Here is a 16,465-nt window from a genome sequence, read left to right on the forward strand (position 1 = left end):
TTAATGACACCAAGTTAAAAATACATATCATGACTTTGACAAAGCGTGTTTTAATTGATTGATTCCAGTTTGTTATGACCTAAACTCTTCAAAATATGTTGTAGCGATCCTTCTAGAAGAAAAAAGAAGCTAAAGGTAGTGACTATGAAATTACATATATGAGCATATTTTTAAAATGGGAATAAAACTGTCTTTCAATGAAGCAGAATAATTTGATAGTGACACTCCATCCTCGAAAACTGCAAGATGCAATTTTACACTGCTTTGAGTACAAGTATCTTTTGAGCTGTCATGCAGAAATGGTTTCTCTACTTGAAAATGGGGTTTTCCTTTCATCATTCAGGAATGTGCGCCTGTCACTCTCCATTGCCATCGATACGGGGAGTCGTGATCGTACTCGGAGCTGGAGACACTGCTTTCGACTGTGCAACATCCGCTTTATGTTGTGGAGCCCGCCGCGTGTTCATCATCTTCAGAAAAGGCTTTGTTAATATAAGAGCTGTCCCCGAGGAGGTAAAATGGAACCATCAGAAAATATGGAGCTGTAATGCAACAGATTTTAGATGAAACTGTTAATGTGCAGCCTCCTAGTTAAATCGTTAGAATGTTCTTGAAGTTGTGAAATGCAAATTTAAAAATTTCTGGGCTACCCGTGTTTTTTCTTTTTCTTCCCCTAATTCAGACATTCAAAGTAAAAGAAAGTTATTTTATAATACTTTAGTTGGATAAAATGAGAAATCTTTGTCAATACTAAGTGCTTCTTATTCTTAGTGTTAGTATCTTTGAAATGTATTTAACTAGTAACAGTGGAAGGTGCTAAATCTTCATTTCATGAACAATAGGTATTCGTTACAAAATGTAGGATATTAGGAGAATGTGGTAATTAGAGACATTTGGAATTCTCTACAAGCTGCATTCAAAGTCATATGCCTTGGTCATACTTAAAGTCAATTCATTCTGATGTGAAACCAATAGAACAAAGAGATTGCCATTTATTATTTTTTTAAAGAGTTCTCATGTAAGCATTATTTAGAATTAATAATGAGTTAACTTACTAAAAGTGACAGATTTAAAATGATTTCATTCTTACAAGTGACTGGTGACTAATCTTGGGTGAGGCATCAGCTGGGTACACATACCATGGACTTCTCAAATTTTAATGCTATTAGAGGAAGATAATGCCTTATAAAGGATATTAGTTCTGAGAACAAGAACAAAATGTGTTTATAGAAGGATAAATTGTGCATTTTATCCAAATCAGTATTATGAATTTGATTTGCTTTAGAATGCCTTAATATATTTGGAGTCTCTATACCAGGTAAAAATTATACCTGTAGTCAATTGGTAATTTGTCACATGTAGATTAACCACATTACAGATTAATCTCACTAAGATATCAGAGTCACCACTGGTTCGTGGCAGGGTTTCAGATGTCAACTTTATTCTCTGGACTTTCTTTTATCTATTATACCCATTCAGATTTTTTTCCAAAATCCAAGGTGGACATGGTCATATCATTTTGGGAGTTTTTTTTTTTTCTGGAGTGAGATCTATAACATCAATTAGTAAGATTTCATTATGTTACAAATAAAAAGAAAACATCCATCTTGGAATTAAATGACTTGCCTAAGATAAAAGAGGACAGGAGCTAATTTTTATTTGTTTGTATATCTCCATGCATAGCACAGGGCCTCAGCAAAGAATAAATAGTTGACACGTGTTTTGAACTAAATATTTTAAATCTTGTTCTTCTGATTCCAATATCAAAGAAGTTTTCATTATAAAAGCTACACCTTTAGAGTTGGAAGGGACGATGACCCCGAATGGAAATGGCAAGTTACTTTATACTTAATCTCATAGTCATCTTCCATTAACAGTAGTAACTAGAAATGAGTGATGACTATTTCTTCTGCCCTCGGTAGAACACACACAAAGAATGAGACCAGGTAATTACTTGAGAGGGTAGAAGTAGACATTCGTTACTTATTTATTCATTTATTGATTTAATCAACCTATATATATTGAGCATCCATTGTGTACCAGGCATTGTCTTGGCAATTTTAATACAATTTTAATACAGCTTCCCTACTGAGGGAAGACACTTGATGATCAAACAAATTAACTATCATATAAATAGTATATTGAAAGGTGATTAGTGCTATGGAGAAAAATTAATGAATATAGGAGGATAAGGCATATGTATTTGGGGTGAGGGTGTGGTAGAAGAAGTGGCAGGATTTGCCATTGTAAATGAGATAGCCCAGGAAGGCCTCTCTAAAAGGTGACTTTGGGGCAGAGAAATGAAGACAGTGAGAGAATGTAGACATCTGGGGGCCAAACGTTCCAGGCAAGGCAATTGAAGAAGGCTGTTAAACTTCTAGGAATATAAAAAACCTAAGTCAGGGGCGCCTGGGTGGCTCAGTCGTTGAGCGTCTGCCTTCGGTTCAGGTCATGATCCCAGGGTCCTGGGATCGAGCCCCGTGTCGGGCTCCCTGCTCCGCGGGAAGCCTGCTTCTCCCTCTCACACTCCCCTTGCTTGTGTTCCCTCTCTCGCTGCCTCTCTCTCTGTCAAATAAATAAATAAAATCTTTAAAAAAAAAACAAAAAACCTAAGTCAGTGTGACTGGAACAGTGTAAGAGAAGACAGTTTGTGGCACACTGGGTGAGGTCTTGTAGGCATTCATAAGGCCTTTCGTTTTTTTGTGTGAGAGAGGAAACCACTGGACTGTTTTGAGCAGAGAAGCACCAAGATCTGAGTTAAATTTTAAAAGGACTGCTCTGTTGAAAGTTAACTAAAGAGGTTTGGGTCAGAAGCAGGGAGGCTGTCAGGGGCTAATTGAAAGAGTAGGCTATTAGTCAATGGGACTGGCTTACAGGATGGAAAAGATCAGCAGGTCCTAAGGCCAGAGTTCACTGGGCTGAGCCATGGTTTCCAAACTGTCGAAAAACAATGGGTCTGTGGAACAACAGGTCTCCCATCTGCAGTGCAGCTTAGTAGAATTCAAGTGGATCTGGGGCCTCATTAACACCATAAAACAAATATTTGGATGTTTATTATTGGCTTACAAGAAACCAAATTTTTTATATGATCTTAAAACTACTTGACTAAGCTCCATAAGAACAGGGGCCATGGTCAGCTCTCTTGGTTCCTTTGTTTCTTCCCCCTGCCTAGCACAGTGGTGCCACATATAAAGTGTTCAGCAAAGAATTGTGAAATGAATGTTTTCTGGAGGGAATTGGCATCAGGGCTTCTGGCATTAAGAGAGCTAATACTTTTGGGGCACCTGAGTGGCTCAATCAGTTAAGGGTCAGATTCTTGATTTCGGCTCAGGTCAGGATCTCAGGGTTGTGAGAGCCCCTGCATGGGGCTCCGCACTCACTGGGGAGTCTTCTTTAGATTCTCTCTTTCCCTCTTCCCCTCTCCCCTTGCCCCTCCCTCCCTCTCTCTCTCTCTCAAATAAATAAAATCTTTAAAAAAAAAACCAAAAAACTAATACTTTCCAGGTTAGATCAGTGTTACAGTAATAGACTTTTGAAGGTTCATTTGGTAATTTTAGGCAAAATTCCTCAGCATGAGAGAAGGAATAACATGTAATACATTATCAGAATATGCATAGATTTTAGGGCTGGGTTATTGGCCAGTGCCTGTGCTTTCTTAGGATTCGGGCCTTTCAGAATTTCCGGAGGTTCTGGTATTAATGCCTCATGTCCATTACTTGGTTTTGGCACATCAAAAGAGGGCCCATGACACGACAGTGCTAACACTTAACGAAACTGGAAAGTCAGGAGGAAGTTCAATATCAAGACAGGATTTTGAGAGAATATATTCTAGGAAAAAATGATAACCAACATGAAAAATTTAATATCAAACCCAATTTCTCTGTATTTCTCCTATTCCTCCCATGCTTTCTACCCCTAATACATTCAAACTGCAACTACGTTTGGTTTCTTTAAAGTCAATGAAGAATGACAAAAATGGATATTTAGGGTTTTTCTCACATATGTGTGTTGTTTAATGGTTTGGGCTCTTGGATGGAATTTGGGAATAACGTGATTTTTTTGTTGTTTAAGGTCCTCAGTGGCAAGCATGTCAGTCGGCATGCATATATGCAAAGCGTCAGTCTAATTCTCAGATGGTTTTAGAGGGAGGGAATGCAGAATGATATAAAGTTCTCTCATCTTTTCGTGACAAATATGAATTATTATAAAAGCCAGTTAAGTTTAACGTTGCATGGTTAGTAACAAAGAACAGTGTGATTGGATCCGGAAATGCTTTAATCTACTAAATTAGAAGGCAACACCCAGTAGATTCAGCAGTGACACCCACTTCCCATTTTTCGAATGCAGATGTTCTCAAACTTTAATATGCATCAAAGTCACCTGGAGGGCTTGTTAAACACAGCTTGCTGGGCCTTGGTCCCAGAGTTTCTGATTCAGTAGGTCTGGGAGGGGCCTGAGAATTTGCATTTTTAACAAGTTTCCTGGTGATGCTGAGACTGCTGATCCACTGCTCTTATGTATCATCAATGTAGTTTCCAGCTGTCTAATTAGAGCCATAAGCAGTGTGCTGTTTTGGGGCACTTTCCATCTTAGTTAAGAAAGCATTAATGCTACGGGATACAGGTTTGATGAAACGAAGATATGGAGGCGTCATCAGCATATTGATGTAATTCTGATTCCAAATGTCTTTCAGTCTCCCTTGTGGCCTCACACACATGCTAAATAGGATGCTACTGACAAACTAGCGCTTCTCAGCTGTGGGTCCTTAGGGAAACCAGCCAATCACTCAGCACTATCCTCTAAGAAGATGAGGGAAAATCTGTTAATAATTCCCTCCAGTACTTTCTGCAAGCTTAAATAGGTGAGATTAAATTTCACAGGATAACAGAATCCCCCAAAATGCTGGTATTAAAAGCTGTTGACAGATCAGATAGAACTGCAAGAATGCTTTAGGCAGTTGGGAATCCCTAAAAGGAGGCATGAAGGTCAGGACTCAACAGACTTGCTTGAGTAGATAAATTTAAAGGATAAGGTTGGGGAAGGACTTTGTAGTTCTTATTAATTATTACGGAGAAGAATATGGTACAAAATTATTTTAACAGTACAATCCCACACACAAATTTTAAGAATCTGTTGTTCACATGTTTAATTTCCCAGTATCAGCAAAACATGATAGATTTAATTCTGCCATATTTTAAATGGGCTCTCTATAGCACTCTCCAGTGCCCTTTGGCTTCCCCCTATTCATTTGCCAAAATATTAACTGATTTACCTTTGATGTGCCTGTTTCCCCATATTTGAGCTATTCAGAGGGTCAACTGTTTTGATAATTGATGCTACTTTATTATTTTAATAATAAAAATAACAGCACCAGATTGCCTAGTCGGTTAGTGAAAAATTTCTTTGTTACTGCAACTCTGAAATAATACATTTTCTTTTTTGGGGGAAATAATAGATTTTCATGTGAAAGAATGTGCCTTTTAATTGACTCCTTCTGATACCATACAGCATACCCCATAATAGATCCTGTATGTGGCACAATCTATAGGCCTCCTCTCAGACGTTTTTAATATCAAATGATGTTTAAGGGGGTGCTTGGGTGGCTCAGTCGGTTGAGCTTCTACCTTCGGCTCAGGTCGTGATCCTAGGGTCGTGGGATCGAGCCCCGGGGTCGGGCTCCGTGCTCAGTCAGGAGCCTGCATCTCCCTCTCCCTCTGTCCCTCCCCCTGCTCATGCTCTCCGTCGTTCTCTCTTGCTTTCTCTCTCTCTCTCTCAAATAAATAAAACCTGAAGAAAACAAAACAGAACAAAAAGCAAATGATGTTTGAGTTACATCCATTGGTACTTTCATAACCTACATCTTGCTGGCTAAATATTCATTTTCCTACCAGTAAGTAATGCTAGTTTCTAGTTTTTATTTAATTATAAGAAATATGAACCTGGGACTGTTTTTAGAAAATAACCTCTATATGCTGACAAATTTAATTTTACTTACAAAGGGTGATGCTTATAGCAGCTCTTCAACATTTGGCACCTGCACATCATTTAAGTTGGTATTCTTCACAGAAAGTAATCAGAACCTGTTAACATGATTGGCAATATGAAGATACCTGCACACAAACAAATAAACACACACAATTGCCCCCAGCACACAGAGCTAATTAGTGGCAGCTAAGGGCTCCCCTGGCACAAAGATATTAGGTATACCTGAATACTTTCATGATGGCATGGGAATGATGTTCCAAGAATCTGTGTTTACATTTTTGAAAAGTGTGAAAATTCAGTGTCATAATGGAAAGTAGAATGGAATGGTTGAAAACGTTTTAACTAAAAGTTGGAGAAGTTGGTTCAACGTTATGTACCCTAGTCTGAGAATGCCCATCTGTAAAATTACTGTTCTAATTATATGCTTCTGAAAGCTTTTTCTATCCCCCGAGTCTATATTTTGAACATCGAGAGAAAGATACATGAATGATGTGGAATCTGGACAGGAGGGCTCTGTCTCCTCATGGAATGACAGCAACTCTGTACTGAAAAATCTGGCCCTATCTAGAAATATTACACTTGAAACAAGTTGCAGTTGATGTATCCCCAATCAGTTGGTAAGGTAAAATCTGCTGCATTCAAGACATGATATCAAAGAAACCGGCAGCTGAAGTTGTCAGAATTCTACCCTGCATGCGAGTAATTCAGATGATGAGTAGGACCAAAAACAAAAATAAAAACAAAACAAAAAACAAACAAAAAACCTATAAATAGTCCAGGAGCCAACAGAAGCCTATGCTTATCCAAGATTATATACTTTACAGGCTTAACTATTTTCAATAATTCCAAGGGGAGGATGGTGACTACATTATGTTGATGAGGAATATCTGTAGAGCTGAAACCTATATATCTTTTAAAAAGGTTTAACAATTGTTTATGATTCATATGTATATATGTATTTATGTGTATATATATTTATATGTGTGTATATACATATATTAGCAGTGAACATTTCTGTTGTTATCAAGTCACTATCAACCTTTATTACATGGCAATGTGTTATTACTCTATTAATTTTTATGTGAGAGCTAGAAGCCCTTCTCCCATTAGGAATATTCCTCTCAGTTTTCCAGTATCTTCTTTTCTTGTCTTATACATTGAAAATATTAAAAAGTAATTTGTGTAACTTTAAAAATATGCATGTTGGTCAGGCACAAAATCCAAGAGATAAATATAAATGAAAAACATGCATAAATTAATGTAAAAACAAATAATTATCATTTTTTAAAGTTTTTTCTTTTAAAAAGGTGAACTCATCCTTCAAGGCCTGCTCCAAATGTCATTTCTTCTTTGATGGCTTCCTTAGTTTCCTCCTAATTAACCTCTCCCTCCTGTGAGATCTTACAGCTCTTTAAGCTTCCTGTATAATAGCACTTGTCACATAGGGTAGTTATTACTTTATACTCATCCCACAAATTAAAATGCAAGCTCCTTCAAATGGATTGGTTCATTCAACTTCTATGTGATTCAAAGTATAGAACAGTGCTTGATCCAAAGCTTCAAATCAGTGAATTGTGTTGAATAATATATTCTGGGCATTGAAAATCTTATAGAAAGACTTTAAATGAAAATGAAATGTTCAAAATATATAATTTATACATATACACATACATACACCTCAAAATTACTACTGATAGCTTTTAAATAAGTAATTTTTTTTAAAGTTTTAAAATATATCACATTACAATATCAACCTAACATTAAAAGTAGATTGAAGAAAATTCATTGTTCCTGGTCTTTAGTCTTTTAAAAGATAGCTACAGAATTTAAAAAAAGAAAGAAACTATAACCAAGTAATATAAAAGGTAAAAAATTAATAAACATTTATAGACTCAGGATTAGAAGATAAGAGAGGATCCTTGTTTGAACAGAATTTATATAAAGAGGGATTTCAAGATTGAAGAAGATACTGCAAAGGCACCAAAGTTATGCAGAAGGTAATTTTGTGAGATACTCTGATAGCAGCCAGGAATGCTTGACTGCAGCAAAATCTAAGATGAGGAGTGTAAGAGCTAGTCAGATTTAAGAAAATGTCGTCAATCATGAGTAACATTTAAAAATACACTCTTCTTGGGGCGCCTGGGTGGTTCAGTCAGTTAAGCATCTGCTTTTGGCTCAGGTCGTGATCTTGGGGTCCTGGGATTGAGCCCTGAGTCAGCCTCCCTGCTCAGCGGGGAGTCGGCTTCTCCCTCTGCCCCTCCACCCCTCATGCTGGCACTCTCTTTCTCTCTCCCCCTCTCTCTCTAATAAATAAATAAAATCTTTGAAAAATGAAATAAAAATACACTCTTTTTGTTAGAAAAAAAATGTATTTTGTGATGCCTCTGCAAAAACATTTAAGCCCCTAAATTATCCCATGCATTGCTTCTGGTTTTTGCAGCTCAATAGTGTCACAATAAAATAGTTAAGGGGCAACTGTATTATACAGTTATACAACTCTCACATGGAAAAATGTTTCTTTCTGTTCAAGATTCTTCAGTTCTAAAAGCTTAAGGTGAAAAAAAAAAAAAATCCAAAGCCTATAACATCATAGTAGGCTAAAAGGAACCTTAACTTGTGGTTTCAGCAAACTTTTTTTTGCCAAAGAATAATTGCCGATTTAGCTTATATATCCTAGAGAGTAGTAAACCTATCAGAATTGTTCTCCTTTCCCCCACTGACTGTGAGTCTATATAAACTAAAAAGTACAAAATGGGTTAAGAACTGTTTAGTAAATTAAGGAAGATGAGATCAAGAGTGGGTAGGCAGAATTTACTGCCTCTTTCTTGATCTTCCTTCATCTCCTCGGTAACCAAATTCACCAGAAGATTGGATAGTGAAATCAGACCTACATAAATGAGAGATATAACCTGCATCCGGCTTTCTTAACAAGTTCAAGGATATAAGTAAACATGAAGTATGGGGTAAACAAGGAGAGGTGCAGGACCACCAACACGGTTTCCCAGGTCCCACGTTGGTGTATCAAGATGTACTTCAACCTAGATTAATATGGGGTCTCTAAATAACATCAGTAGCCCCGTCACTTACACAAAAGGAAGCTGATTCAACTATAAAATATCTCCAGTTTGTACTCAGTTGCATAGTTTATATGACTCTTTAAGAAATCCATACCTAATAAATCCAATTGCCAGGTTTTTTTGTTTTGTTTTGTTCTTACCATAGCTATCCTAGACTAGCGGGTATATATTGCCAAAATCATGCCACAGATAAGGGCTCTCCCACTTGTGAATGCTGATTGATAATCTGTTTCCCAGTAGCATGTTTACAAGGGGATTTAACCAGGTATCTTTCTTTCTTTCTTTGTTGAAATAAACTCCTTTACCCTCCTACATCTTTCCTCACCTAAGGGAAATAATCTATTGTGTACTATAATTTCCCAGTAACTAATTCCTTTCCAGTAATTACTTCCTACCCATCCTTCAAGATTAGTTCATACAGTACCTTTTCCAGGCTTCCCTTTCTTGACCTGCGCTACTGCTGTGCAGAATTCCTTTTTATATGCCATTAGTGCACACTGTGTTTATACGTGTTATCACACTGAATTTGATTGCTGAGTTGTCTGCCTCTGTGAAAGTTTTGAAAGCAGGGATTATTTTATTAGCTACAGCACCTAGCACCATTTTTTTTTTTTTTTTTTTTTTTTACAAAAAGGTACTTAATAAATGTTTGGTAAATTTACAGATGAATGGAACTCTTATTGTGTGGTTATGAATGTTTGTGGTATATGCAATAATTTAGCAGTGATGAAATAAAAGATAATATTTTTCAGGATTATCACTGACCAAAGCAGACTACCAAACTTTGATTTGAAATTCCATCTCTGAGGTCCTCATGTTCATATAGAATTGACAACTTGTTAAATATCTAGCTATTCAAGAGTAATCTTTACAAAGAATATTGTTTCTTCATATTATTTCTCAAACTTTGTATATTAGAATTTAATGTATGCTGGGTTTGAGTTCTCATTATAGTTTATAACCTATGCTTACTTTGCCTATATGCAATCTAAAAATGAGTTGACATCATGCTTTTAATTATAGTAAATTAAGTTGTTTCATAATTTCCACAGTATGATGCCTGTAATATTAATCAGACCAAATCATCACATTACATAAAGTTAATCATTAAAATGATCATCATTACTGCATGCGATAGCACTCTATTTTTATTTCACTCAGCATCAACCACGTATCTTCCCTGAATATGGAGATAAAAATCAAAGCTAAGGAGGTTTTTCTTACTTTCCTTATACGGTGTGAAAAGAAAGTAACAGTTTGGTTTATTGAGCCTCCAAAATGGAACCTTATAGATGTTTCTCCTTCATTCCCTTGGGTAATTATTGGTGAAGATAAGGACAAGAGAGGTTTGTATGTTTTCTTGATGTACCAGTTGTCCCTCATGAGAACAGGCACCATCAAACAAATAAATAAATATGTGTGCCATGAACAGAAGTGTTCATGTGCCAGAACTACAGAGTTGCTGATTATTAGTGATTATTAACAAACATTAGGTATTAAAAAGCACTGACACTGACATCTGTGAACTACTTAGCACAGAAGGCTGATTAATTTAAACAGTAAAATATTAAGACCCACTGCATGAGGTTAGACCACTGGTCAGTCTGGCCCATCATTTTGTCATGGCAGCGTCACTGACAGCTGAGAAAGAACATCACTTACTTTTTATTTCAACCTCACAAAATAGGATGCTGTGGTTCGGGTAGCATATCTTCTGCATGCCCAGTGTTACTTGCTTTGGGTTGGGTGTTTAGTAGCCATTGACTCCATATACTACTAGTTGATTGTCCTTTCGTTAAGTTGAATGTCCTCCAAGTTTTCATTAGTCATTCATCTTGGTAAACAAAATGTTATTCAAAGTCTACTGTGTGCTAGTCATTTTGATAAGGCTAAAATTCACTTGATGTCCTTCCATGTGGCATATTGGCTAGAGTATATTCTGATTTGTCAGGCATCTGTTTGACCATTCATATGCTTATATTCATCATTTGTTAAATATTTGAATATCACTGCTCGACCCTGGGGATAGCAAATTAAATAAGATATTCTTTCTGTACTTAAAGAGTTTTATGAAGGAATTTACTAACAAATAAATTTATTTAAATTCTATTTTAATTTTTCACTTTTGTATCTTGAGATTATGTGTTATATGTCCTTACTATCCACTGTATGAACTAGTACTTCTTTGTTCTGAGCTTACACTTTCTCTGGATTCAAGGAGTTGCCATTAATTTGTTTACAATATTGAGTTCATAAGTCCATCCCTTGGTCCCTGTATTTCATGATTTTATTGTACATCTAAACTTACTTAGAATAGGAAGCTTGAATCTCTTCTTCCCAATGAGGGCAGTCTTTCTCAAGCCAGCCCCTTGGTTGACTAGATCCTTTAGACTAGATCCTTTCCTAGTCTAATTAGCCTTGTTTTTGAGATTCCATAACTAGAACCAAAGTCTGATTCTTTCAAATATATGTAGTTGCTGTCTTGGACATTAATGAATATCACCCAGGATTTTGTTTAGCCATATCAGGATTTTAGCTAAACTTTGTCATCCCTTAATATATCTTTGGTTTCTCTGAGCCTCAGTTTCTCTTCTTAGCAAGGAAATAATGCTTCTTCCCACCTGGGATTAGTTGTGAGGACAGCAAGCAGCAGAGTGCCTGAGGTTGGGTGCTAAAGCTATAAATCATGATACCCAGTATGTTTCTGGCTTTTTGAGCCACAATAAGGAGAAAACATTAGTTTAAAGCTTAATACCTAAAATAATAATAATAATAATAATAATAATAATAATATATAGGTATCATAATATATCTTCTCTCTGAAAATTAAAATGAACCATATGTAAAGTATGTAAAAGAATATCTGCTATGGTGGCGCCTCAGTGGCTCAGTCAGTTAAGCATCGACTCTTGATTTGTGGCTCAGGTCATGATCTCAGGGTCCTGAGATCAAGCCCCATGTCAAGCCCCATGTCTCGCTTCACACTAAGTGTGGAGCCTGCTTAGGATTCTTTCTCTCTCTCCCTCTGCCCCTCCCCTGGCTTCTCTCTCTCTCTCTTAAAAAAAAAAAAAAAAAAAAAAGGAAAAAAAAAAGAATGCCTGCTATGTAAGCATCTATTATTGTTATTTTTGTCTTGTTAGATTTCTTAAATAGTGAAAGTAAATTCCTCTATTGTCCACAAATAACTGAAAGAATATTTCATTTGACACATGACTTTACTTACTTTGAATTCTCATTTTCCTAATATTTCCCTGTTGACTGAGATAAATCTTATCATCTCAAAAAAAAAAAAATCTTACCATCTCAGCTCCTCTTTTCCCAATATAATATCAATACTTTCCAAGTAAATACATATGTTAAAGTGATATCTTCCTATCTTTCCTTTAAAAGTTTTTCCATCTCTTGCATAAAATGAAAAATAGCTATTTAATAGAAAAATAGCAAGAAGTGGTATGATTTATGTTTGCTGCCCAATTGCCTAGTCTTACATGTTTTAGAGAATATAGAACATATCAAGTTTCAAAAGTAGAATTTCAGAGTAATCTTTGTGGGGGCCACTGTTCACACTCCTCAACTTCTGTGCACTCTCACATAGTTGGCACAAATACTGAATATTTAAATACAAGCTATATGGAAAATTATGATGTGAACTGAGGATATATTAAAATATAGTTTCTTCATGTTCTTAACGGTGTGTAGTTTTTAGGCCCTCAAAAGTCAAAAACATGGTAAGAATACTACTAAAGCATGTTCAAGCATTAAATCATTGATATTCATTATTTTAAAAGTTTTGATTTGCTTGCAGTGCCCAATTTGGTTTTAATTCAATGCCAAATTTGCCAAAAAGTATGAGATTATCTACATAGAATAATAGATACTATCTAAGTATTAATAGACATGAAAAATAAAACAGGACAAAATAATAGACCCTAAATCAGTCTGGGACATTCTCCCAATATGTGCATCATAGCTCAGGATTTTATTTCTGTCCTTCACAGAAAAGAGTACTATTATAAATATGCATCATGTATTGATTTGTTCAAACCATAAACATTTGTCATTGTTATTCAATCAAGTTTGGCATTATCATTAAAATTTAGCATCACTTGACATTTTTGAAACACAATAAACTGGTTTATATTGATGAGTCATAAGGTGCTACATAATGCAAATGTGACAAAAGTGATACAGAAACATATGTATGGAGCCATATTTAGTTTGTAATTAGAACTATTTAAGCAATAGTTTGCCTTCTAGAAATCATACATTTTATTTTGTGGAAAATTAAAGAGGAGTCTAAGGTTCTTTGGCTTTTTCTTTTTCTTACCTTTGCTCTTGGGCCACCTTTCTATTGGAATCATAATCCCAGTGTTAAGTGGTATTGAATAGTTTGAAGAATGATTTGGGGGGGGTAGTGAATTCAGAGAATTGCAACTACAAGTAAATAGTATTTACTTGCATCTTCTATATGTTAAGTTCTGCTTTCGGTGCTTTACATTTCTAAATAGCTTTAGAAACACCACATACCAAGTAATTCGGTATTATCCCCATTTTACATATAAGGAGCCTAAAGATCAGAGAGATTTATTTAATGACTATCTCAAGTAAGCAGTAGGAGCAGGTTTCAAACCTGATTCAATTCCACTTACCCCTAATTTTCCTGTGTAAACAATTTGAGATCTATTGTTTTGTATACTTACTACCCATGACATACCAATATCTAGTATTTTTTATATCAGTAATCTCTTAGTTTTATAAAGAAAAAGGAAATCTAGTATTTTTATATCAATAATCTCTTAGTTTTATAAAGAAAAGGGAAATCTAGTATTTCTTATATCAGTGATCTCTTTGTTTTATAAAGAAAAAGGAAATATTGTGCAATCATAATTTATGTGGTCCAATTTTTAAGGCTTTAAGGCCAATATTCAAAACATATCTTAAATAAGACATCGACTGAAGAGTTCCATGCCAATATATAGTAATGACTAGTGTTTCTCAGTTTTTTTTTGTTTAAAATTTTATTTATTTGAGAGAGAGAAAGAGAGAAAGAAAGAGAGAGCATGAGGGGACAGAGGGAGAAGCAGACTCCCCTGCCTAGCAGGGAACCCGACTTGGAGTTTGATCCCAGGACCCTGGGATCATGACCTGAGCCAAAGGCAAACTCTTAACCGACTGAGCCACCCAGGTGCCCCATGTTTTTGTTTTGTTTTTTTAATTATCCCTCTAGGGAATCTTTTTAAACTTTTTTTCCTAAATAACCCGCCCTCCCCCCACCACCACACACACAAATACACTGTAATTTTATACTACAGATACCCTGTATGTTTGTTTATATATTACTGCTGTTATGGGGGGGTCACAAATTATTATGACATCTAAGATTCTTTGCTTCCTCGAGAATCAGTTTTTGCTCCCTTATGGATGATATTACGCTCATTGAGAATGGATGGTGTAGACCAACTAAGTTAAGAGTTAGTCAGCTGTTGTCTAGGAAGACAGTGGTCCACAAATTGTCATTTCTAAACCAGCAGCATAGCATCACTTAGGGATTTGTTAGAAATGCAAATCCTCAGGCCTTATCCAATCCTATAGAACTAGAAATTCTGGGGGTGGGTCCATGCAATCTGTTTTAACAAGCCCTCTAGCTGATTCTGATCCATGCCAAAGTTTGGAACCACTAATTATGGACAGAGTGCTGAGAGGTGGGTTTATGGCTTGATCACAGCATTGAGCAGGTCACTTTATGAGTCCGTTTTTCCATCTTGATGTTGCCCATGCCCAGACAACTCCTGGTTTGGAGCCTTACACATACAACCTTCTCAACCTCACTTGTCAGGGTCCTACTGAGAACCCACCTATCTTCCATGAGGGAGGGAAAGAATGAGACGATACCCCCTCAACCTCTCCAGTAGTGCATTTTTTTGAAAAAGACTACTCAACATACTACTTAGGGTTATATTCCCCCAAAAAACAGTAAATGGAAAAAGTAAATAGATATGTAAATATTAACATTCTGTCTTGATAGGCATCCCATTATGAGCATGAAAACAAAAACGAGGGTGTCCCATTTTATAACAGAATAAAGGAAGTAATAGATGTGGAAGAACTGGAAATTTGTCAAGAACATACTTGTTTCTCTTCCTTAAATTTCTCATTTGCATTTTTATGAAAGTAAGATTGTTATTTATTTCTTGATTCCACAGTTTCTCAGTCTTTTTTTCTCCTACCTACCATTTTAATCACGTACTTGCCGAGATTGGCTCACCCACTTTATTGACTTATTTCCAGTTTAGATACATGCAACCCAGTAATAATCAGAAGTATTTATTTTCATACATAGCATGACTTAGAAAAGAACTTAACCTACAGAAATGAAAGCATATGGAAAACTGGGCTGCTATAGCCAAAACCTTATTCGCCACCAACCGCAGGGCATGCAGTCCCTAGAACTTGAGAAATATCTTGTGATGCCATGCTCTATAAACTTCCACATGACAACTCCAATCGATTTAAGACTCCCCTGAGTCAGTGATTTGCAAAATGTAAATAGCTAATAACTGAACCTCAGATTTGGTGAAAGAAAAGGCTTCATGTTGATTTAACCATCATAAGCTGTGTCATGTATAACTGAATTAAAAACCAAACATTCAATGGAGAAGAAACATTTTCAAGTTTTTCTGTCTTCTGTTTTGTTTTAGGTGGAGCTTGCTAAGGAAAAAAAGTGTGAATTCTTGCCTTTCCTGTCCCCACGGAAGGTTATATTGAAAGAAGGGAGAATTGTCGCCATGCAATTTGTTCGGACAGAGCAAGATGAAACTGGAAACTGGCACGAACATGAAGATGAGATAGTCCGTCTGAAAGCCGATGTGGTCATCAGTGCCTTTGGTTCAGTTCTGAGTGATCCTACAGGTAGAGTATCCGGAGCTGAAATGTGTTAGGCAATTGTCTGTTATTTTAGTGCCATAATAGATTCCAGTTTTCAGGGAATTGTTTTTCACTTTAACATTCATTTTCTTCTTCTAGTATGAAATCCAAGCAATTTTGATTTAAAAGGCTTAGAAATGACATTTAATGCTTATACAGAATTATTTTTAAAGTGGTGGGAATTGAAAATAACATTAATCTTTCTCTTAAGCTGATAATCAAAATACATATTCTATTTTGCAATAACATTTGCCTGTTTCCTCTATAAGAAAGGCTTTTTCTTCAATTAGACCTCGAGTAAGAAAATGTGACAGAGAAGTTATAACAGCCAATCTTCAATCATTCAGACAAATTAAGACCTAATGAATAGGCAAAAATAGAATTCAGGTGTACTGCTATCCTCATGCCAAACCATCACTAAAAACATCAAAATTATCAAATTAGAAAGTTTGAACTCCTCTTATTTCATCTGGATGGCA

At 36.0% G+C, this 16,465-nt stretch overlaps 1 protein-coding gene across 1 annotated transcript in view; it reads left to right on the top strand.

The window, feature by feature from the left end:
- Positions 1 to 16,465, top strand: part of DPYD (dihydropyrimidine dehydrogenase) — a 795,794-nt gene that overhangs the window by 351,723 nt on the left and 427,606 nt on the right. The window contains exons 10-11 of the mRNA XM_032422959.1: positions 344 to 513; positions 15,761 to 15,971. Coding sequence (XP_032278850.1) covers positions 344 to 513; positions 15,761 to 15,971 — 381 coding nt within the window. The remainder of the gene's footprint in view (positions 1 to 343; positions 514 to 15,760; positions 15,972 to 16,465) is intronic.

This window comes from Phoca vitulina, unplaced genomic scaffold (assembly GCF_004348235.1).
Source record: "Phoca vitulina isolate PV1807 unplaced genomic scaffold, GSC_HSeal_1.0 scaffold2, whole genome shotgun sequence".
Taxonomy (NCBI): domain Eukaryota; kingdom Metazoa; phylum Chordata; class Mammalia; order Carnivora; family Phocidae; genus Phoca; species Phoca vitulina.